Genomic DNA, 25,546 nt, shown 5'->3' on the forward strand with positions numbered 1-25,546 from the left:
TGATCCATCTTGCAGGTCAGCTCACCGTGGTGGTAGTACCTATAATCAAAGAGTTAAAGTCCAGTATCCCGAACACAGCTCTGCAGAGTAGTTGGTTGGCTTTTTTTTTTTTTTTTTCCATGTCAACATTCAGTATCCAAGTGCCTGGCTGAATCCTGTTAATGAAATAAGTTCTCTAATATATACATACTTGCCCCCGGGATTATTAACGACCACTCGAGAAAAAGAAAATATCAAATTAATTTTTCATCTCAATTTTTCAAACAGTAACATTTTTTAAAAGATTTTATTATTTATTTGAGCGAGAGAAACAGAGAGCACGAGCACGAGCGGGGAGGAGCAGAGGCAGAGGGAGAAGCAGGCCTCCCGCAGAGCAGGAACCTGACATGGGGCTCGATCCCAGGAACCCGGGATCATGACCTGAGCTGAAGGCAGACGCTTAACGACTGAGCCACCCAGACATCCCTCAAACAGTAACGTTTGTGAAGCTCTTCCTGCTCATCTAACCCTGTGCTGATTTCATATATCCAGTTATGACCATGGCTTTTTATCGTTCATTCATTTAATAAAAAAATTCATTGAGTTACAAAATCCACTTATGTGCTAGAAATCTGACATATTTGATAATTAGATATAAAGTAGCAAAATAGCAACATATCTCACTCCTGAAAATTCCCATCAAGCAAACTCAAGGGGTAGGGTAAAAGGCTAAGAATGGTCACCTGTTTCCTAATAAACTAATGTTGCCAACCCATCTCTCGATTCTTTCTCTTTTTCCTTCTTTCTTTGGGATAATTTCTCTTTAAAGACAACTTACACTCTGTGTTCCCACAATCTCCCTCTCAACTGAAGGATGATGCAGTATTATGTTTTTCAGACACCAGTTTTCCCCTCAGCATTTCCTTGCCCACTCAGGATTGGTCTTTGCCCCACTCTGCGCTAATAGAAAGGGTCGGAAAGACAAGTGGTATAGACAAAGGACTTGGGAGGATGCTTTTTGTGAATTCAACAAGTCATTCCCACCCTCTGAGGGTAGGATAAGTGTTCAGAGGGAAAGGTAAAAATGGTAGGTAGGATCAATTCCTCACTTGCTCCCTGGGATCCTGCAGATAGTCTGTGGAATCCAAAATCAAATGGGCCTGTTTCCTGACTAGACCGACAAGGAAACAAGAACACTCTACAAAGGAAAGCATGTCTTCAGAGGAAGAGAATAACTCCTTTGAGACAAGAGTGGCACGGAAGTATCAGAGAAAGCCACCAGGCTTAAAGGGCCATGTGGATAAGAATAAGAACGTCTCCATAGTGGGCTGCATAGAAGGACAACCAAGGATCGGACAGAGGGATGGATGTTTCAGAGGACGTCGGTGAGGACAGATACCATTGGGACCAGATGGGGGCCTTGGGCTATTAAGCTTAGGCACAAGCTTAAGGGTAAAAGATGGGAATCCTCAACTGGCTGCAATTAAATTTCTCCCACTTATGTGGATGGGGACCCAAACTAAAAATTACAGTTACAGAAAAATAAAGATTTATTATGCACATCTGCTTTTGGTGAGTTATGTGTAACTGAGACTCCTGACTGCAAGCTATGTGTTGGAACAGACAGCTCACATTTGAAGTTAGGAAACTGAAAGCAGGGAAGTAGGAAGCAGTCGTTCCTAGGACTGCTGTAGTCTGTCTCGAATTCTCCCTAATACAGCACATGGACAGGCTCGCTAGGAATCTCATGGACAGGCATAGGGGCATGGCTGAAATCCAACTCCAAAAATGTGTTTTGACAACAATTAATGGATATCTTTTACATTTCATTCTTTCTGGAATTGTCAATAAAGCTCTTTAATGCAGAAGCTACCTGGGGTTGGTCTAACGTACCCCCAGCTCCCCTCACTTGTATCCCAGGAAACGGTGTCTGCCTCTCGTTGTCGGTCCTCTTCTGGTCTTCATTTCTCGCAGGGAGTATCACGAACGGTGCTTGAGATTCTGGCTTTACGGATGGCTCTGGAACTGTCAGGAAAGTACACTTCTCTCAAGAATGTGATTCTCAAAATCCCCATGGAATACAAGAAAATTCTAGACCTGAGGGTAGCAGATCCTGAACGTAAAAAGCTTTCTAACAGGAAAAGTACAGAGATTGCAACACAAGATCCAGAAGACTTCCTCTCTCTCATAACACCTGTTTCCTTCACCCAGTTCTTCATCCAAAAACAACAAGGAAAGGTTTTTGTAAGTTATTTCATGCATTCCCCAATGGTAGCTCTTTATGAAATCTTATCAACACATCTACAACATATTCAGGAGGTGCATATATTTGAATTTAAATGAAATTAAGTGGATATAGGAAAAAGGAAGAGAATGGGGAGTGTGGTGACCAAAGGAGTCCCCAGGCAGCTGGGAGAAGACAAATTCATTAGGGGCCCAGCCAATTAAAGAGCAGAAGAACTCATAAGACATCTGCAGCCCCTGCGATTGAGCAGAATAAGTCACATTCTTCTAAGCCCCTCCCCAACTACCATCTCTTACCCCACTTTTTCCAAATTGTGGTGTGTTACTGCATTAGTCAGGGTTCTCCAGAGAAGCAGAACCAATAGGATCTGTATATAGATAGAGAAATTCATTTAAGGAATTGGCTCACGTAATTTTGGAAGCTGGCAAGTCCGGAACCTGCAGGGCAGGCTGGTGGGCTGGAGACCCAGAGCAAAGGTGATGTTGCAGCTTGAGTCCAAAGGCAGTCTGCTGGCAGAATTTTGTCTTCTTCTGGAAACCTTGGTCTTTTGTCTCTTAAGGCCTTCAACTTATTAGATGAGGCCCACCCACATAAATAAAGCAAATCTGCTTTACTCAAAGTCTGCTGAGTTAAATGTTAGTATCATCTAGAAAATAGCTTCACAGTGACATTTAGACTAGCATTTGACCAAATCTCTGGATCCTGTGGCCTCGCCAAGTTGACACAGAAAAAGGAACCATCAGTTACCTTTTTGCTTCTCTTTTATTTACCAGACTCTTCACCATCACCTGGTTATGGGATAGCTATTGGTTACACTAAAAGTGGCCATTATTGCCACTTAATACAATTGGCTCAACTCGAAGCCACACCCTTTGCTGAAGACAAAGATGCTATGTATTATAGTTCATGGTGAGCATGAATAACAATACAGTCACGTCTGTAATACTAGGAAATTATCAAAGGACCAGGAATGACCGACTCTTCAGATTTCACAAAGCCAGTTGACTGAGGCAGTGAGGAACAATTCTATTCCTACACAACATGATCCTACTTTAAATCTCTGGACTGGGTGGGGGGTTTTTGTTTGTTTTAAGTAATTTTTATACCCATCGTGGGGCTTGAACTTACAACCCTAAGATCAAGAGTTACATGCTCTACTGACTGAGCCAGCCAGGCACTGCTCTGGACTGGCTTTATCCAGGGAGCTCTTAGGCTGGGAGCTAGCCTACAAACAGTGGTTAGGGGGGTGGGGGTGGGAATTGCAGCAGGATGATGAGCTAACAGCTTCCTCCCACCACTACTAAAGGATCAGCAGGTGGCCTGGAAAGTTTGGCAACCTCTAGCTCAGCTGGCTTAGTGTCATTAAAAATTCACCCCAAGCTAGAACAAGGTCTAGAATGGGCATCCATTGGCTCTGTGATGCAGTGACATGTGAGGTTGCTCCTAAATTCATACCTGTATGTCTACTTCATTGGACTGCTCAAGAATTTTAACTCCCTCAAACTCAAGTCTAGTTTTCTACCCATAGCTTAGGACTGCAAACACTTGGAAGAAGGGATACCTCATTTTTTCTGTGCTTTGGTTGCACTTAAGTATGACACTCATTGCCCAGGATTATAGTTCTTTACTTATAAATCTGCGTCTCCTCTAAGTAACTACCTAGAAGCAGTCTCATTGAACTGTGTAACTCTAGTACTCACACTTAATGGGCGTTTGGTACACGTTCGTGGAAAGAAATGGACAGGACTATTGAAAATCAGTCTATCTATGAATTGTTTTTATAGCCTACCTCATCACCGCTAGGCACATAAAATTTTTTATTGGCAGAGAGGCCAATGAAATCACCCCATGTTTTCATCCTGCATATTTTTGTCCAACTAGAATACAGGTATCCCTCACTTTCTGAAAGTTCACTTTACACCACTTCATTTACACAGAAGACCGACATGAGTACCTGTTTTCGCTAACCGAAAGAAATCTGAAGAGGATCTTTGCTTTTATGAAAAGAGGTGAAAAGCAAAAATAGCATTTAGCACATCCAGTGTTTGTCTCGCCGCAAGGTTACAGAGGCAGCTGCCCCAGAGCAGCGCGAGTGGCCCCGCCAAGCTCCTTCCTGGGACCTGCTCTCCACTTCTCTGCATCCAGCTGCCTGAGCTTTGAGTGGTGTCTGCCAGGATCTGCGCTTTATCTCCATTTATCTTGTGCATCCCTTAGCAAGATATGTCCTAAGTATCAGAAAAGCCAAAGAGAGGGACGCCTGGGTGGCTCAGTCGGTTAAGTGTCTGCCTTTGGCTCAGGTCATGATCCCGGGGTTCTGGGATCTAGTCCTACATGGCGCCCCTTGCTCAGCCGGGAGTCAGCTTCTCCCTCTGCCTCTGCCTTTCCCCCTGCTTGTGCGCACGTTCTCTCTCTGATAAATAAATAAGTAAAATCTTTGATAAAAAAGAAAGAAAGAAAGAAAAGAAAAGCCTAAGAGAGGTTATTTTTTGGGTCCTGGAATGCTCAAAACCTTTTCCATCTAAATGTACGATAATCACTTCTTCACTTTACACCGTTTTGGTTTATGAGAGATTTCATACGAATGCTCTCTGTTCAGATAGTGGGGACACCTGTATTTCCTCCAGGAAGTAATGCGAGGCTTTGTTGTGATACATCATTATGAGTTTCCCATGTACACATCACTGCTTCATGAGTTGGTTGGGCCAAATCATACTGATATACAAAGTGACAAAGGAGTACTTCCAGTGGGTGGGATTATGTGTGACCAAAAGTCACATGGTTTAAAAAGTCATTCCTCAGTAAGAATGTAGTCAGTGTAGGCTTGCTCCATTTCTTTTCAAGAAAATGTCTGCCAAATACTGAATAACCATAGTTTGTCAGTTGTTCTATAAGTAAAATATGGTGTTCCATGGAAAAAGCAGCTAGTTCAGTTATCGTAATCCCAGTGCTCTTCCTCAAAAACATGTAAAGTGGGCATAGCAGTGGATATTTTGGGTCAGCTAAGGTGACACTGTGATAGGCCTCTTACATAAAATCACCAAAATTCAATCCATCTGCTTTAACAACTAGCCGATGGTACCTTCTACGTGCCTAGAATTACGTACCATCCAGCTTGTTTTCCACTGCAATGACTTTGTGTTTTGTTTAGTTTGTTTTACTGTGTGTGTCAGCTGAGACAAGCCACGCAGACATGTGCTAAAATGACAGCTCCTTTCCGAGGAATGCATGGCGCTACCTGCAGGGCAAGGTGGAAAAGCGAAGGGTACGCGGGGTCCCGCACAGAGCACACGCTGGGGCCTCGGGGGATGAACGCACGGGTTCCTACTGCGCATGGGGGTCAGCAGGTAAGCGTTCGCTGCGTGTGGTGGGACGAGATTTGCTGGACAGAAGCAAAAAAAGAAATTGAGAGAAAGATAGTCTTCTTTCTTCCTTCTGTGTTTTGGGGTCTAAGCTTTTAACCTGCCGTAACAATTAGCCTTGGCCACTTTAATCACAAAACTTATTGAGAAAAAAGATGGAATGTATGACCGATTTCACCGCAGTCTCCTATGAATGGGAAAGACCTCCAAGCATTCTGCCTTATGTGTTTGGTTCCTGTCCCTTCCTGTCATGCGTGCATTCCTCCACAGCATCCCCAAACCGTTTGCCTTGAAATCCCTTTTCATTATGAAAAACGATTGAGGACCCACAAAGAAATTTTATTATTTTATCTATCAATACGGACCTTATTAGAAATTAACACTGGAAAAAATTTTGAAATATTTATTAATTCATTAAAATAATTTTAACCCTATTATATGTTAACACAATAATATATTTTAATGAGAAGTAAGTACATATTCAAAAAAATAGTGGGAAGGGTGGCGCTGCTTTACATTTTGGCAAATCTCTTAATGTCTGGCTTACTAGGAGACAGTTGGACTCTCAGATGTGCTGCATTCAACCCATTCCGATATGTTGTCACGATTAAAGCATATGAAGAAAATTCAGCTTCAAACAGAAACGAAGTTGAAAAGAGGAGTATTTTAATAGCCTTTTTAGATAATTGTGGCTGCTCTTAAATTCTACACCCAAATTCTACAAGCTGTAGTTTCTTAAATGGCATCAATGGGGGTGCCTGGCTGGTTCAGTTGGTTGGGTGTCCAACTCTTGATTTCAGCTCAGGTCATGATCTTGGGTCATGAGATCGAGCCCCATGTCAGGCTCTGTGCTCAGCACGGAGTCGGCTGAAGAGTCTCTCTCTCTCTCTGCCCTCCCCTCCCCCCGCTTGTGTTCTCTAAATAAATAAATAAATAAAATCTTTTTTAAAAAGATCACATTTATGGGGGTGCCCAGGTGGCTCAGTGGGTTAAGCATCTGCCTTTGGCTCAGGTCATGATCTCAGTGTCCTGGAATCAAGCCCTGCATCGGGCTCCCTACTCAGCAGAGAGCCTGCTTCTTCCTCTCCCTCTGCCTCTCCCCCTGCTTGTGCACTTTCTCTCTCTCATTCTGTCAAATAAATAAATAAATCTTTTTTAAAAATCACATTGATGAACTGTTCGTACTCTGTTATATTAAAATCCATTGGTCTAGTCTTGTTTTTTGAGTGGATACTTTATCTATGCATGATCTGTAACAGTGTTTGTCTTTTAGAAAATCTAGATCTTCCAAATGTTAACACGTTTCATATCTCTTATCGGATAAATCTTCTGGTTAATTTCACCACGAATCTCATCAGAAAAGTTAAGGTTATAAGTGTTTGGGAAACTATCAAAGTCACAGTGACAGACACGGGTTTCCAAAATTCTTTCTCTTGAGAGCTCAATTTTTGTCATCAGTGATAAATACTGTCAGTTGGTTTCCTTGATAGTTTAAGCTCGCTCCATTCATTTTCAAGAAAACTTCTGTGAAATACCGAATAACCATAGTTGTCTATCAGTTGTTCTTCAGGCGAATATGGTGCTCTATGAAGAAGCAGCAGCTACAGGGCACATCTCAAGCAATCACACAAATGCTCTCCTTAAGACATAGATCATATTTTGGAATTCTGCACAAGCGCTCTGTGTGTACTTCCCATTTTGTCATACAGAATATTAAAAAGATGTGCACTCAAGGGCCTAGGTTTAATAAAATTAATTTGTATAGCTTCATCAGGACATTTTAAAGTGAGCCCGTGGCTGGTTTTCCTGCAAAGGCACGGCACTGAACAATGCAATGGCCACTCCCGCCCCTGCTTCTGCGTCAAGGTGCAATTGTCAACACAGTAAAAAAAAAAAAAAGGCCCAAAAGGTCGGTATTATTATGAAAATAGTTCCGGCCTGTGGATCCCGACAAGAATCTCAGGGACATTTCAGGAGCCTGTGAAGCACACTTGGAGAACTGTTGCCTTATACTGAGGGGAAGGTAGAACAAGACTCAGAAAGACTGGGGTTTGAGCCCTTAGATAAGAAGGTCAGCGCTTGAGGGGCACCTGGCTGGCTCAGTTAGAAGAGCATGTGACTCTTGACCTTGGGGTCATGAGTTTGAGCCCCAGGTTGGGTGTAGAGATTACTAAAAAAAATAAATAAACTTAAGGAAAAAAAGTTCAGCAATTTAACAGCTACCTGAACATGGGAAAGTTAAACTCTCTGGGTCTCAACTTTCTTATGTGTAACAGATCTTTTTTTTTTTAAACAGGCATGATCAGTGCATTAAAAATTATATACGTAAAGTTAGTGCCTCGAATATAGACCAAACTAGAATATGGACCAGAGATGTGCAGGTAAGGGAGTTCATGAACAAAGGAAATTATTGGAGAAAACTAAAGTATACCTTAATTAACATATACATTCCAAAATATTTATAGAGAGCCACAACCAGGCACCCGTGCTCAGTGGAGACATAAAACGAGTGGCATGATCCCTGCTCTTGAATAGTTTATAGGGGCATTTAAATCAACTTGGCATTACATCAACTGTAAGGACTCAACCTGCTCAGTGTTATAAAGAAAGGTATGTGCCAAGTACCCAAGTCAAGTAGTGAAGTACTTGCTCATAGTCTATATATGGATACAGGAAGCCAACTGAAATGGGAAAATGGACACTAGGGCCAGTCCATGTGGAGAAGATGACAGACAGCCTGGTTTTTGGCAGGGTTACTGGTCACCAACCCACCTGATAAGCTAACAGGGAAAGGGGGAGCCCCATCATTCTGAACCACAGACTATGCTCTTGGTCGGGGAAGAGAGTCATAACAATAATGTCACGAGCACTGGATTTTCAGATCCCGGCCATGGTGGTGGGATTCCTCACACATACATCGTGGGAACCTTTAGAGATAGATAAATAGTGCTCAGCTGTTCTGTGACCAGGGACTCGTGCTTTGACAGGTGCTGCTGTGGGTTCTGGGCCCTCAGGCTGTTCACTTTGCTCTGTGTGGCCAGAAGGGCAAGGTGCTAATGAAGTAGGTGCTAATGAAGTAGGTGATACATGATTCATTGCTGTTTGGGTAAGAATAAAAGGGAAAGAAAAACATTGCTTCAAGAGCCATAATTCAAGTGTCATAATTGAAGCCACTTGTCAGTGTTTCCATGGAGCTGGCTCTCTAGATGAGAGTTCTGAAGGGTTAAGCCTCAGCCTAGAACATGAAAGAACAAAGCCTCACAGACACAGCAGATTAAGTCATTGCTGTTTTCTGACAACGCAAACAGGAAGTACAGGCTGCTCTTTCGTCTTCATCTGAGAGAGGAGAGAGGAAAAAGATAATGAGCAATCATGGAAACGAGTATCATCTTACATGTGGGCTGGGGGGGTTTACTGCCAAGCATTAGAGATTTCAGGACTGAGGACCAGCCAAAAATAGCCTGCATATTTCACAAATTAGCCCTAAAACTAGTCCTGCATAGTGAAGTGACTTGATTTGCTTTAATAATCCTAGAGGATGTTTCTATCATAGATAATCCTTTGTACTAATGTAGATATTTCCCTGTATGAAGTTATGAGCAAGGGAGATAACTTACACATTCATATCTTTCCATCATAATATCATTATTAAATGTATGGTTAAAAAATGTATGGTTAAATGGATGGATGGATGGATGGATGATGGATGGATGGAAGGAAGGATGGATGGATGGATGGATGATGGATGGATGGATGGATGGAAGGAAGGATGGATGGTTGGATGGGAAGGTGGGTTAGTGGTGGTTTGGTGTGAAATGTGAACTTTAGAGCTACAGATGAAATAAATTTTAGGAAGAAATTAAGAACTTCTAAGGTAGGATACCTAAGGAGAGCTGTCTGGGGATCATCTACCTAAAGAATAGAGAGTACAATTCACAGTCCTAGCTCTGGCCTTGAACTAGAGATTGGAAATCTCTTTGAACATCTCAAATACTCAAAGGCACTTACTTTTTGTCTAACTGATACTACATCAGGAGAGTTAGAGACTCAGCCCCAGAATCTGTCAGGCTTGAGAGTCATTTGGTATCTATAATCTTCCCACATAATAATTCATGATGGTGGAGAACCCCTTACCTTCCATTGATCCTAACTTGATGTCCACAGTCATGGGTAGAATTCAGGAGTTCTGTGAATCTGATGTGAAAAATAATGACATAAACCAATTGCATCTCAATTTAATTAACCTTTAATTAAAATGTAACATTTCCCTTCATTGCAAAATAAGCAATAAACCCAAGTAGTAGTATCAGTACCTATGATTGTCACCAATAAAATTAACAAATATTTTCATATCAGATCATAATAAGTGTTGATATCTCAAAATGTTGTGTATACTCGTTGCTGCTTTGAATGATGGTAGTTATTCTGCCCACAGCTAGGTCTTGTCATTTCCCACATTAATAAACTCATGTATTATTATATCACAAACATTCTTTTTGGTAACTATATTTCAATATAATTGTGGGCTTTCTTGTAATCTTACGTGTTTTATTTTATGCATTTAAAACATTATTCTGAGAAGGGGTCCCTGAGCTTCATCAGACTAACAAAGGCATCCATGGCCCAAAAATGTCAGGGTGACAACAACATGGATGGCTCTAGACAGGATAATGCTAAGTGAAATAAATCAGTGAGAGAAAGACAAATACCATATGGTTTCACTCTTATGTGGAATTTAAGAAACAAAACAAATGAACAAAGGAGAAAAAAGAGAGAAAGACAAACCAAGAAGCAGACTCTTAATTTTATAGAATGCTGGTTATGGGGAGGTGGGGCGGGAACAGGTGATGGGGATTAAGGAGGGCACTTGTTGCGATGAGCACTGGGTGATGCATGGAATTTTGAATCACTATATTGCATACCTTAAACAAATATAACACTGTATGTTAATTATATTGGAGTTAAAATTAGAAAAATATAAAAAATGCGAAAAAAAAAAAAAAAAGCTAAGGTGAGAGCTGCCTTTTTCCATTGTACCTCATCTTCCCTGGATGGACATCACACTGAATTCTCACGAAGGGATAGGCAGGTTTTTCATGACATTTCCAGGAAGCAGCTCAAACCATCAAGCCCGAAGACTGTAAGCAAGCTGTTTTATCCATTAGGCACCATAGAAACAGGGCCTAGGGCCAATGAGCTTGAACAATGCTGCCTACAAAAAACGCTTAAGACAGACCGAGGGGGAACATTTTTTGCTCTAAACTAAAAATAAGGCTACAGATGTGAAATTAATAAATGGCTAATTAAATGTACCAAATCTCATATGTGAATTCATCTGTCAGTGCATTTAATATGCATAAATGTTTTTGCATTTGAAAAAATTTACAGATCAGATTTTCTCACTTTGTAAGAAATTGCAAGTAAACATGATTAGGAAGAAAAGCAATAAAAAATTAAAGTTAGAGCCAAATATTTTCAAAAGTAGAATTATATAAATACACCCACTATTTTATAGGGGAAAAAACTATACTTAGGAAATGTGGAATGTCGGTACATTCAGTACATTTTAGTTTGTTTGGAAGGATGTGTGGTGAGGCTTCAAAGAAGAGAACGAACCCAGGCCTTCAGAGGTCTCAAAACTGCGCTGGCTTGAAATGGTAAACTCGTCCTCTTGGCCCTCAAGAGGAGCACAGCCTCAGAATCTGGGCCTCTGGAGGACTCCTACCCTTGCCATCCCCCAGACACATACCCGCAAGGCTTCCCAATCATCCCTCCACTCTTCCTCACCCCTCACTGTTGGCCTCATTCCCCTGCCCTGGCACTTCACCTTCTCAGAAAGGTAAGAGAGTTCCCTCCATTTGTATTTGTTTTGGTGGAGATGCCTGGGAATCGAACGCAGGGCCTCATGCAAATAAGTCCCAGCACTCATGAACTCCTTCAGGGTTTTGCAAACAGCCATTTCAGGTTCACTGGGACCTCAGCTGGGCTCTCCTCTGTCCAGCTCTCTGATCCTCTAACAGAGACAGCCTGGCCCTCCACAAGTTGGAATTCCTCTGGGTCGTGTCTCTTGGCTTTTCCTCTTTCCATCAGAAATGCTCTGTCTGGCTTCCTGAAAAGGCACCGGACAAGCCCTTTGTCACCCTGAATAGTGACAAGTCACTCGGAGGAGAAATTGTCCTAGCTCTTCTTCCTCCATCTGGATATCATTGCACATTCATCTGTGATAGGTGGTCAGCTTGGAGGGGCCATCTCTAGAGATGAAAAGGAGAAAGATAATCACGGTTGTAGACAGGTCTGCTTGTTTGTGCCCAGGACATCTGTAAGAAATACACAAGAAGATGCCAGTAAGATTCAACTCTGAAGAAAGGAATCGAAACCTGGGTGCAATAAAAGGGCTTTTGTGTTTAACTGTGGACCTTGTAGTCAGCTGGACTAAGTATTTGCTCAGGGCCATAAAAAAGAAGAAAAACATTCAAAAAAGGACTGAAAATTTGCTATGTTTATTTGAAAGCACTAAAGAAGTCAAGGAAAATTCAGAACTTTAGTGTACTTTCTTATGCTTCACTGTAAGAAGAGTGTAAACAAAAAATTGTCCCAAACCTAGACTTGGGAAAAACTTCCTCCTCGGAAGAAGTTAGCACTCTTAATAAAATGCACAGGCCATTTGCTGATGAAGATTAGTAGGACTAAGATTTGTCTGGGGAATCTAGAGTTTTTCATCCATCCATTGGAATATCAGGTGCCTTTTTACCAAAAATTTTTAACTGATGTATCTGATCTTATGAGGATGATAAAAATGTTCTCTTTTTCTATAAAATACCCCCACCAAGAATAAATCTTTGAATTAGCCTCCTAAATGCCTGAAAGAATGCCAAAAACTTTGATATCTGCTCATGACTAAATTGTCTGAAAATTTGTCTTTAACAGTATTGTTTTTATTTTAAGGTAAGGGGTTGGGCAGTATGATCTTTCCTGGGTTTAAGATATTTAAGATTGCTGGCTTCTGCAGAGTGGAATTGCTTTATAGTCATATATGACCTATATAGATTAATTCCTTTAAAGATTGTAGGCAAAAGAATTCTGCTTTAATTACATTTCCCACATTGTCTGTTAAGGCACAATACTGCTGAAGTATAAGTTTCAAGAAAGTAAAATTATGACTGACACACAAATACAAATGCACACATGTTTGAGATTTTATTCAATTAATTACTAAAGTATCAATACACTTAATTACTAAGAACCAGTTTCAAGAAGAATTTGAGGGACAGTCATTTATAGAGGCAATCAGGAATGCTGAAAGAAATATTGCTAATAGTTGGGAAACTGATTAACCTTACATAAGAAAATGATGTATACTACTGGGGCTATCTTTTTTTTTTTTTTTAAAGATTTTATTTATTTATTTGACAGAGAGAGACACAGCAAGAGAGGGAACACAAGCAGGGGGAGCGGGAGAGGGAGAAGCAGGCTTCCCGCTGAGCAGGGAGCCCGATGCGGGGCTCGATCCCAGGACCCTGGCATCATGACCTGAGCCGAAGGCAGACGCTTAACGACTGAGCCACCCAGGCGCCCCGGGGCTATCTTTTTTTTTAAGATTTTATTTATTTATTTGTCAGAATGAGAAAGAGAGAGCACAAGCAGGGGGAGGGGCAGGCAGAGGGAGAAGCAGGCTCCCCGCTGAGCAAGGAGCCTAATGCGGGGCTCGATCCCAGGACCCTGGGATCATGACCCGAGCCGAAGGGCGATGCTTAACCGACTGAGCCACCCAGGCGCCCCTGGGGTTCTCTTTCTACAAGGCAGAAGTCAATTATGACTCTACTGGACAGAAGCATTTGCATATCTATTGACAAGGATCATTTGCATGACTACCAGTTTCCTGCCCCTTGAATTTTGCCTCAGTTAATAGGAGACAATCAAAGGTATACACACCCTACAAAAGTCAGTTAGTGTTCTGTTGGCAGTGCCCAGGACTCCACCGCAAGATAACCCCATAGTTTCTTTAGCCAAGTCCCAAGTCTTAGATAATTTTTCCTGACAAGAGACCATTTTATCAACAATTGCCCCATATCAAAAACCAAAGTATAGAACAAATTAGTGATGGGCAGGGACTATGAGAATTACAGCTGAACAGTTGCTGGCTCCTCTTCTATTTCCTCTTCCTGACTTTATAATAACACCCAAAAAATACTTTCTAAAATGATTGATAGTTGCAGTACAATTTCAATCTAAATCCCGTTTTCTGAAGATGGAGAAACTGAAAAAAAAATATTCTTAAGCTCAACTGGGAAAATAAGTATCTGAAAATAGTCAAGAAAAAAGATTGTTTTAAAGATTTTATTTATTATTTGAGAGAGAGAGAGAGCATAAGCAGGGGGTAGGGGCAGAGGGACAAGCAGACTCCCCGTTGAGCAGGGAGCCCGACGCGGGGACTCGATCCCAGGACCTTGGGATCATGACTTGAGCCGAAGGCAGACACTTAACCAACTGAGCTACCCAGGCGCCCCAAGAAATTTTTAAAATGAATTGGGAGAAGGGGATCGGTGTCAGGGGCGATGCAGGAAGAAAGTAGAAAGGCGTGCTTTCCCTAATGTTAGATATTAAAAGTCATTTGAAATTTATAATAATAAAAACAGGAATAGAGTAGCAAAAAAATTAAATCCCCAAACGAGATCCAAGTTTAAGAATATGCTGAATGTGACATTTAAAATCAGTGGACGAATGATGGATATCAGCAAATGGTATTGAGACAATTTGATACAGTTGCTCAAAAAATTTATTCTTATTTTTTTAAGATTGTATTTTTAAGTAATCCCTACACTCGATATGGTGCTCGAACCCACAACTCCAAGATCAAGAGTCCCACTCTCTACTGACTGAAAAAAAATTTTTTTTTAATTATTAAAGCATCAGCTGGAATTAGCTCGTTGGGGTTAGGGGGGAGAGAGCTCTGATATTTAGATGGAAGGCAGCCAGAGCAGGGGAATTACAGTGCAAGCAAGGATAAAACAGTGGGTCCAGACAGAAAGCTTAATGCCCAACAGAGAGTGGTGAGCTGAGCAGAGCAGAGCAGTAGGAACCAGCCGTCCGAGTGGAGGTCTCATGAAAAACAGGCTTGAACTTGGTCTTCAAGTGGATGGAAAGCCTGGGCAGCTTTTAAGCAGGAAATTGTCATGATCAGGTTTTCATTTTTTTTTTTTAAGATTTTATTTATTTATTTGACAGAGAGAGAGACAGCGAGAGAGGGAACACAAGCAGGGGGAGCGGGAGACGGAGAAGCAGACTCCCCGCTGAGCAGGGAACTTGATGCGGGGCTCGATCCCAGGACCCTGGGATCATGACCTGAGCCGAAGGCAGACGCTTAACGACTGAGCCACCCAGGTGCCCCTCAGGTTTTCATTTTAGATAGACTACTCTGCTCTCTATGTAGAGGATAGATTCAAAAAGGTTAAGAAAAACCATTTTGGATATAGTTGCATAAGGAGAAGTTTCCAGAAATATTTAGGAATGGGAGCCAGATCATAAATGTTTGAGGAAGGAATGGATGGAAAAAAGAGGGAAGTCGTCAGCAGAATCCTCATGTTTGAGAATGTGGAATGTGAGAAAAGGGAGAAAGGTTAGGGAGTGACTTAAGGGAGCAGGAGGTTCTAACAAAGGTCTTAAGGAGAGAGAAAGACGAGGGCACGTTGGCAGCAAGGCTGGAGTAATGGTGGGAAGAGGGGCAAACTGGAAAGAGCTGGAAGGGAAGGGTCAGGGGAGCCGTGGGAGAGCCATCTGTCCATCTATGTAGAGAAGGATGAGGCTGTTAAGTCATGTACCACACAGTCTTAGTATCAGCCCTTATGTTCTCGACTTTATCCATTTCTGGAAATTCTTTCTAAAAAAAAAAAAAAAAATGCCCATAAAAAGGACAAATCTGCTTGCTGCTCCAGAAGGCTCATAACTACCCAGTCCACAGCTTTCCCGTCCCTATTTTACACCAGTGTTATTCTCAGTGCTGGGGGTCAAGCAGTGAACTAAACAGATGAAGTCTTGCCCTCATGGTCCTCACGTTCTCATGGGAGACAAGACAAGTGTCAGACATGTTCTAGAACGCCACGTGAGGAAGTGGTATGCGCCCTCAGGAAGCATATAACTGAAAGGAAGGAGGCCTGGAGCAACCAAGGGGTACCATTCATATGAGGGGTGGTCAAGGGCGGAATCTCTGGCCAGACAACATGTTTCTGAAACCAGCGGGAAGAATTTAGTGAGTGATGGATAGGAAGCCGAAGTTTCAAACTTCGAGATCCTATAAAACAACACCGTTTAGGAACATGAACAGAGGACAGTAGCCTGGTCCAGTGATCAGTCACATTGATAGCGGTACTTCCCGACTCAAAAATCGGGCTGCAAATCCACTTACTATGAATCCCAAATGTGACTTGTCTCATTATAAAATACCACTTAATATTTCTTTCTGATCCCAAAAGCGGGTTTCCATTTTAGAGAACTGAAGGACAAAATTAGGATTATTAACAGTCCAGTTTCGGTTAAGTTTCCACAGAAAATGCTAAGAGGAAATAACTCTAAGAAAAGCCTGAGATAGGGGGCGCCTGGGTGGCTCAGTTGGTTAAGCGACTGCCTTCGGCTCAGGTCATGATCCTGGAGTCCCGGGATCGAGTCCCGCATCGGGCTCCCTGCTCTGCGGGGAGTCTGCTGCTCCCTCTGACCCTCCCCCCTCTCATGTGCTCTCTCTCTCTCATTCTCTCTCTCTCAAATAAATAAATAAAAAATCTTTAAAAAAAAAAAAAAAAAAAAAAAAAGAAAAGCCTGAGATAAATAGCTGGGATGTCTAAAATTTTTTTAAATCTCCTTGTAATTTCATTTTTCATCAAATGCGTGCTGTGTCCCTACACATGCTAAGCACTGGCCTGAGCCCCGGGGTGCAGTCCTGTCTTCGAAGAGTCCACGCCAGAAGGGCTGGCTGGCTGGAAACCCTAATTCTATCACGTGGCTGCAGAGGAACATGGCCAAAGAGCTTTGGGAGTATAACCTCCAGAGAAAGGAGATACTGGGGGTGCTTCTCAAAGGAAAGCCCTTGTGCCTTTCCTAATTGCCCCATTCAGAGGATAGTTTTCGATCACTGTCTTCCTGGTCCATTGTGCTGCCTTGGGCACCGTTGACTATTTCCTCATTTTTTTTTAAGATTTTATTTATTTACTTGACAGGGAGAGAAAGCAAGAGCAGGACCACAAGCAGGGGGAGTGAGAGAGGGAGAATCAGGCTTCCCGCGGAGCAAGGAGCCCGATGTGGGGCTTGATCCCAGGACCCTGGGATCATGATCTGAACTGAAGGCAGACGCTTAACAACTGAGCCACCCAGGCGCCCCTATTTCCTCATCAATGTCCCTGGTTCCCCTGACAGTGAGTTCTCTCCCTTCTTCTCCAGCCCCTCTAAATTCCGCCAGATTAGCAACCAGGCCTTACTCTCTGTATGTGCCCCAACAGCAAAATATCTGGCAGATGGTACGCATCCACAAATATTTGTTGAGCTGAATCAAACCAGGTGACACCTTGACAATGATCTCACTCAGGTTCTTGGTCTGCCACACATCCGGTTCTATTATTGCCCCGTAAGTCCTCCCACACTACATTTCTTCATTCATTCCCTCCCCCTCCAATAAATACACACGGACAGCTATCGAGTGCAGCACCTGTTCTGAGAGCCAAAGAGACAGCAGTGAACAAAACAGGCAAAACTCCCTGCCCTGAAAGAGCTTACATTCCGAGGTAGGAGGCAGAAGACTAAAATATGTAGCAGGGTAGAAGGTGCTGAGGGCTACAGAAAAAATTTAAATAGGTCTATTAGACAAGATGCAGAGAAGCAAAACCACTAAGACATACTCCCAGTGGTGCGCAGGAGCTGCTGAGCGCTGGCCTGAGACAGCTCATTGCTAGCAGCTCTTCCCCAGTCCCCGTTTAGCGATATCACATCAGTAGCATAAAATGGTCAGAGTGGAATATTTATACCAAGGAAATTGGCAAATGCTACTGATTGGGTTTTCTTTTTTTTTCTGGAAAGCTAGTTGTTCAACATTTCCCAGCATAAAACATGCACACACACACACACGCACGCACGCATGCATGCACGCACATGGATTTATTATAGGAATTTGACTTGATGCGATTGTGGGAACTTGCGTTGCTTCCACGCCTGGCTCTGGTGCCTGAGGTCAGCACGGCAGGCAGCCAGCAACGGAAGACGAATGTGCAGTGAGGGAAGCAAGATGAAACCAGGAGCATGGACTAGAATTCTCCTCGATCTCTCTTCATCTCCAAGCCTCTGTTTTCAGGGATGTGGGGAAGTCCTACTGGAGAAGCCAGCAGCCTTCATCATGAAGCTAAACACATCCTTGACCCAGGCGTCTGAGACACTGTAGGAGGCTCCAGGGAGCACTATAAGAGTTGTGGGTCCAGCCACAGCCGGGAGCCAACCAGGTGAGCCAGCAGGTAAGGCACACTGTAGCTGGCTGCATTGCACACCGTACCAGTCCTCTAAGTGCAGAATCAGTACGGCCACTCCTTCACTTCTGTCTTCCAAATGTCATGCAAAATGTTTCTGTGGCCCAGCAGCCTGAGAACTCCGTAGGGAAGACGCTCTGGGAAGCCCAGCCCAATTGACAATACAAACACACCATGCTTAGGAAAGAGAATAAAGACTGTTAGTGGCAATTTTCAATAGGATTTTCATGGAAGGACCTACTAAGAAGGTGATATTTACATAGTAATCTGAAAGAAGTGAGGGAGCAAGCTTTGGAGATTGTTATGGGAAAAAAGTTCCAGGCAGAGGGGATAGCAAATGGAAGACCCTGAGTTGAAGTCACAGCTGATATGGTCAAAAAACAGCAGGGATGACAGTGTGATGGGCATGAGTGGGGGAGAGAGTAGAAAGAGGAGAGGTCAAGAAGGTAGTTGTGTGTGTGTGTGTGTGTGTGTGTGTGTGTGGCAAGGACAGGGCTTGTAAGACTTTGCCAAGACTACTCTGTGTGGTATAAGCATCTACTGGATGATTTTGAGCAAGGGAGTAACAAGATCAAATCAGCCTTAGCAGGATCATTCTGGCTGCTATATCGGGAATAGCCTGAAAGATCAGCAAAGGCGGATTATTAAAAGGTTATTGCAAAAATCGACAGGGAGTAGATGACAGCTTAGACCAGGGAAGTACCAGTGGGGATGGAACAAAGAGGTGGGATCCTGGTCATCTTTTGAAGGTAGAGTCAACAGAATTTGGAGTGGATATGGGATATGGGAGAAAAGGAAGAATCAAGGATGAGTCAAGGTTCTTGGGCTGAGCAACCAGAACATTAGAGATGCTATTAACTAAAATTGCAAAAACTGAAAGACAACCAAGCTTGGGTGGGAAGAGGGAGATCAAGAGTTCAGTTTGGACAAGTTGAGTTTGAGTTTTCCTTTAGACATCAAATTGAAGATGACAGTTGGATCTATGAATATAAAATTTAGGGAACAGGTATAGGCTAAAGGTATAAATCTGGGATTAGCAACATACAGAGGGTGTTTAAAACCATGAGACTGGATGAAACCACCAAGGTGTAAAGTAGAAGAGAGAAGAGCTGCAAGGACTGTGTGCTGAGACCCTACCTGCTAAGCACTCAGGGAGATGAGGAATGAGCAAAAGATGCTAAGAAGGAGTGACCAGAGAGGTAAGAGAAGATCGAAGAGACTGAGGTAGCCTCCAAAGCAAGTAACAAGAAGAAAGAGGGAGTGGTCAGTTGAGTCAGACACAGCAGATAGGTCACGAAAGATGAGAGCTGAGAGCTGATCCTTGGATTTAGCCAAATGGAGATCTTTGGCCACTTGCTAAGAACAATTTTGGCAGAATGGAAGCAATAAAGCTACATGGAGTGAGTTCAAATAAGGATGAAATAGAGAAGTTAGAGACAATGCATAGAAGCAACTCTTCTGAGGTGTAAAAGGAAGAATAAGAATGGAACATGAACAAGAAAGCAGGATGGGCATCAAGAGAGAGTTTTGGTCTTTCTTTGAACTGGGAGAAATCATTGTATGTTTGTAGGCTGGCAAGAATGCTCTAGTGGAGAGGGGAATTTTTGTGATGAATGGAGAGAGGGGAAAATTGTTGAAACAGTGTCCACAGTGGGACACAGGGATGAGATCTAGTACTTAAGTGGAGGGATTGTGCTCTGAGAAGAGTGACTTTCGTCCACGGTAGACCAAATACTTGAGGCCAGCAGACCAAGTACATGAGGCAGGTAGGTAGATTCATGGGGAGGTTATAGAAGTCCTCTTTATTATGCCTAATTTCTCATTTCTACATAAACGGGGTAAAAGTATCAATTGAATGGATTGTTGGGAGAATTAAATAAGTTAATACATACGAACTCCCAGAAAGTGGGTAATGACTGTAACAGCTATTAAATATCATTACACGTCAGCCTTGCTGATCTAATCTGTTGCCACAGTTTCACTGACCTCCTCTCCGTAAGCTTCAGATTCAAGATCCAACTCTTGCTAGACAGCTTTCAAAACCAACAGGTCTAGAACTCAACTCACTTTGGTCTTCTCTGGGCAACTCCATCTTCTGCAAGCTTGTCACAGTTAAGGGCTCCTTCCACCTGGGCACATCAACCAGAATACTGGTTGTCTGAATTTCTTCCTCTTCCTCATACGCCCTCCTCAACATTTTGGAAACCCTTTCTTTCCTCCCTTCTGTCCTCTATCATCCTTCCTACTGTACCCTTTCACTCCCTCAGGCATCTCTTTCTTCTGGACTTTGGCCTCCTAACTGATCCTTTCTGTCAACATGGCCCCCTATGAATCTCTCTTCCACATGTACAGAGTGATCTGTCCAAAAGGCAACTACTATGTCACTTTCTGGAATAAACTTTTCTGTGGTCCAATCTATACAGCACGGCACTCAAGGCCTTCTGTGCTATGTTTACATCTTCAGCTACATCTCCTGCCCCTTCCAACCTGGTACTTTATATCCCAATTATACCAGCATTTATGGTGTTCCTGCATAATGCTCCCCAAAACTACACCCCAAACTGTTGAGTACCACCATGCTGATGTCTGATTACCCTTCAACTCTCAGCTTTGGCCTCATCACCTCCAGGGAATTCTCTCTGATCCAGCTTAAGCCAAGGGCCATTCCTCAGGACTTTCACAATATCAAATCCAAACACCCATTATATTATATGTGCCCAACGAATTGGTTGACATTATATTAGATGAACTACATCTAATTGATTAAACTACATTAGATGATATCTTGAAATCCTTTCCCATACTATGACACTGCAGCAGGTATTTTTCTTTTGGTCATTCTTTAAAAAAAAAAAAAAGATTGTATTTATTTATTTGAGAGAGAGAGAGAGCACACATGAGCCAGGGGAGGAGCAGAGGGTGAGGGAGAGGAAGGGGAAAAGAATCTCAAGCAGACTCCACGTTGAGCACAGAACCCAATGTGGGGCTTGATCTCATGACCCTGAGATCATGACCTGAGCTGAAACCAAGAGTGGGACGCTTAACCAACTGAGCCACCCAGGCGCCCCATTTGGTCATTCTTTTTTTTTTTAATTCCAGTATAATTAACATAAGTGTTATATTCATTTCAGGTGTACAATATAGTGATTCAACAATTCTATATATTACTCAGTGATCATCACTGTAAGTGTACTCTTAATCCCCTTCATCTATTTCACCCATCCCCCACCCACCTCCCCTCTGGTAACCATCAGTGAGTTCTCTATAGTTAAGAGTCTGTTTCTTGGTTTGTCTCTTCTTTGTTTGTTTCTTAAATATCATATATGAGTAAATTCATATGGTATTTTCTTTCTCTGACTGATTTATTTCACTTAGCTTTATACTCTCTAGATCCATCCATGTTGTTGCAACTGGCAAGAACTCATTCCTTTTTATGGCTGAGTAGTGTTCTTTATCCATTCATCTATTGATGGACACTTGGGCTGCTTCCATATCTTGACTATTGTAAATAATGCTGCAGTAAACATAGGGGTGCATATATCTTTTCAAATCAACGTTTTTTTATTCTTTGGGTAAATATCCAGCAGTGGAATTACTGGATCCTAGGGTAGTTCTATTTTTAATTTTTTGAGGAACCTCCAAACTGTCTTCCTCAGTGGCTCCACCCAGTTTGCATTCCCACCTGCAGTGCGCCTATTGCAGGCCACAGAGAGCCCCTTTCAACACTAAGATTCTGCTCTCAGTGCTCTAGGTAGGGTTTGGATTGGGACTTCCAAATAAAGCCATGGCCATTGTTCCTCTTCATTTATCATCCATTCCCCAGTAACATCTGAATTTAAAAATACTGTGTTTAAAATAGCATGTGATTCTCGTATTTATTTTGTGATCCAGTTATATTTGTGTGATAAATCTACTGGCTGTAATACGTTTGAACATTTATATACACACAGTAGCTACAGATTGTTTGGATGATTTTTAAAAATAAAATAAGGGGTGCCCGGACAGCCCAGTCAGTTAAGCATTTGACTCTTGGTTTTGTCCCCGGTCATGATCTCAAGGTCCTGGGATCCAGCCCCTGGGATCCAGCCCCAGGCAGAGCCTGCTTGAGATTCTCTCTCCCTCTCCCCCTGCTCCTGCCTCTTGTGTGCTTTTTCTCTCTCTCAAATAATAAATAAATCTTTAAAAGACAGACAAAAATCAAAATAAAACACCATCTAAATCTCTCATCATACCCAAACCAACGTACACTGTATAATCTCAGAAGTTGAGCCTCCACCAAGTCACTACCCTCTTCAAAGACCTTTAGTGCCTCTGGGGTAAAGAACAGACGGTTGGCTTGGCCCCTTGGGAGTCCTCAGCTCTGTCCCTTCTGCCTCTCTGCCTTATCTCCTGCCACACCCTCCATGAACTTCTGTCCACTCTGAACACCTTCCGGAGCCTGTTCCTGGCCCTCTGCTCCAAGAATGCCCTCCACCCCTGCCCCGTATTATCTAGGTGTGATTTATGTTCCAAAGTCCATGTCAACGGCAGTCTCCTCTGTGAATGTTTCAACATCAAAAAAGTGATCCCCCCCTCCTCTGGGATTCTACAGCATTTATTTTTGCCATTCTTCATTCAACATGTTTTTATGGACATGTAATCTTTTCCCACTAAGTTACAAGTTCCTTGAAGGCAGGATAATATAGTAACCTTTGCCCTATCTATAGGCATTGTTTTTAGCCTAGCGCGTGTGTCTGAGGAAAGGTGATTTTGCTAAAACGTAATTTTGATTTGTTAGATACTTAACAAAAGCTATGTTTTAAGTAGTATACAAATGGTTTACTATAAATAACATTTCCTTTTAATTACTCCAGGAATTCCCTATATTCATGTGGTTCAGTGCTTATTTTTTCAACTTCCTTTTGGGCAGGTTGGGTTTGTAATCAGTCTTTATTAAGTACCTACTCTATGCACAGTACTGGAAATAGGAGTTCAAACTACATGTTTGCCCTCAAAACTTTGCCTTCTAGTAATCAGCTTCATGGGATTATTTTCATAAAAGTTTCATAGTCATCTTAGAAGAACTAGTGTTCAAATCACTAGAAGGACATGTGGACATGGTGTCAGTTTGGATCAACACTGAGGAGGAGATCCTGAGTCTCCTGGACCCCTGGATGTGGTAGGTTTGCTCTGAGAAGAGGCAGAGAAGTGAGCATTCTCTTTTTCTCTTGTTGCTCTTTACCCGTCTACACTATGTTGAATAGTGTATGATGCTCTACACTATGACCCTCTATGACCTCTACACGGTGTTGAATTTTTGCTCAACTGCTAAGTCTGCACCTTCCTTTTCCTGGACGCTTTATCTCTGTTTCTCTTCAGTTCAGTAAACATACACTGAGCACCTACTGCATGCAAGGAAGGATGGAAAACACTGGTTCCCTGATTCATCAGTGTATGTCATACATTTTTATAACTCACAAGATATAGTTATATATAATCTATATACACATTTATAAAAGCATATTTTCATAAGCAGAGTAGAGTAACTTATTGTAAGAGGGTTAAGTTCAAAAGTGAATACATTACCTTCCGAGCTACCCAGGGAAGGGTCCATACGGCGTTGTTTTGCGTTCCCGGTAGCTGCTGCTACCGGAGCCACTCCTATTGCCGGCCGCTTCACTCCTGGAACCTTCACTAACCAGATCCAGGCAGCCTTCCGGGAGCCGAGACTTCTGGACTTACTGATCCCAGGGCTGACCACCAGCCTCTTACAGAGGCGTCCTATGTTAACCTGCCTACCATCGCTCTGTGTAACACAGACTCTCCTCTGCACTATGTGGACATGGCCATCCCTTGCAACAACAAGGGAGCTCACTCACTGGGTCTGATGTGGTGGATGCTGGCCCAAGGAGGTCTGCGCATGGGTGGCACCATTTCCCGTGAACACCCATGGGAGGTCATGCCTGATCTGTACTTCTACAGAGATCCTGAAGAGATTGAAAAGGAAGAGCAGGCCGCTGCTGAGAAGGCTGTGACCAAGGAGGAATTTGAGGGTGAATGGACGGCTCCAGCTCCTGAGTTCACTGCTACTCAGCCTGAAGTCGCAGACTGGTCTGAAGGCGTGCAGGTGCCCTCGGTGCCTATTCAGCAGATCTCTCCTGAAGACTGGAGTGCCCAGCCGGCCACTGAAGACTGGTCTGCAGCTCCCACTGCTCAGGCCACTGAATGGGTAGGAACAACCACTGAGCGGTCTTAAGCTGCTCTTCCACAAAGGCAAACAAAATGGAAATAGAAATGGAAAAGGTTGACGGAAAATAAACAGTTTGTAAAAGTAAAAAAAGAAAAAAGTGAATACATTAGGTGAAAATCAAATAAAAGCACAATTACCCTCAGGAAGTCTTTAAATGGTCTACGAAAGCATGCGTACATGGTCAAAGGAAGTGAGGGCCGCCTGAGGACAGCCAAGTCAGGCATGGAACATCTCAGACTCACTGTGGGGCTTCCCGAGAATGAGGCGGGTTCAGTGTGCATTTGTGAGACTTTCTGTGTCTGGGTGTGTACGTGTGGGCCGGGCTTTGATTCTAGGGGAAACAAAATTTTATAAAATTATAAACAAAATTGGGGCGCCTGGGTGGCTCAGTCGTTAAGCGTCTGCCTTCGGCTCAGGTCATGATCTCAGGGTCCTGGGATCGAGCCCCGCATTGGGCTCCCTGCTCCGCAGCAAGCCTGCTTCTCCCTCTCCCACTCCCCCTGCTTGTGTTCCCTCTCTCGCTGTGTCTCTGTCAAGTAAATAAAATCTTTAAAAAAATAAAATAAAATTATGAACAAAATTATATATTAAAAAACAAAACTATAAAACAAAATTACAGACGCAGTAAGTACTACAATCTCTTTCTCTCTTCCCCTTCTGAATTGCTCCACGATACCTGCCCTCCGTTCTCCCCTGGGGAGAGTGTTGCAAGGTGCTCGGTGGGCGAGCCTTCGATCCGGAATGTCCCGGTTCGAAGCTGCCACCTTGCGGCTGTTCCATGAACGTGCGTCCACCGGCCTTCGCCCGCACTCCTAATCGCATGCCGAGCATCATCCCTTCTGGTTTTCATCACTACAGCGAACTCCATCTGGCATTTAGGAGCAATGTGTTACTTATGTGACAGATTAAAAAGCAGAAATATGTGCTTCCTTCCCCCAGAGCTGCCAGTTTTCCTGTCACAGAATCATGAACATGCATCATAATACTTTATATCCTCCAGGATAACAACTGTCCCAAGAGCTTAAACTCCCGGCAGGGTTGCACACGACTTTGGAGTCTACACATAAGTATCGTTTTCTCCTATCCCCACTTGCCGCGTAATCTTTATTTTAAATTGGCGGCGTCCCACAAGCAACGACAAATTCCTTTCGCAGGTGTTTGCGGGACACCTCGGAGCCGCTCCTTGAGCTCCCAGCCTTGTGAAGAGACACTCTCGGGGTTAAGGGCAGTCGCT

At 43.0% G+C, this 25,546-nt stretch overlaps 1 protein-coding gene across 1 annotated transcript; it reads left to right on the forward strand.

The window, feature by feature from the left end:
• Nucleotides 1-1,191: 1,191 nt before the first annotated feature.
• On the forward strand, nucleotides 1,192-24,409 carry LOC118534894 (small ribosomal subunit protein uS2-like). The gene is given in 5 exon segments (XM_036090969.2): nucleotides 1,192-1,302; nucleotides 1,954-2,223; nucleotides 23,442-23,514; nucleotides 23,703-23,795; nucleotides 23,798-24,409. Coding segments are annotated over 5 exon segments (1,068 nt in total). The 3' UTR covers nucleotides 24,319-24,409.
• The last annotated feature ends 1,137 nt before the right edge of the window (nucleotides 24,410-25,546 follow it).

This window comes from Halichoerus grypus, chromosome 13 (assembly GCF_964656455.1).
Source record: "Halichoerus grypus chromosome 13, mHalGry1.hap1.1, whole genome shotgun sequence".
Lineage (NCBI taxonomy): Eukaryota > Metazoa > Chordata > Mammalia > Carnivora > Phocidae > Halichoerus > Halichoerus grypus.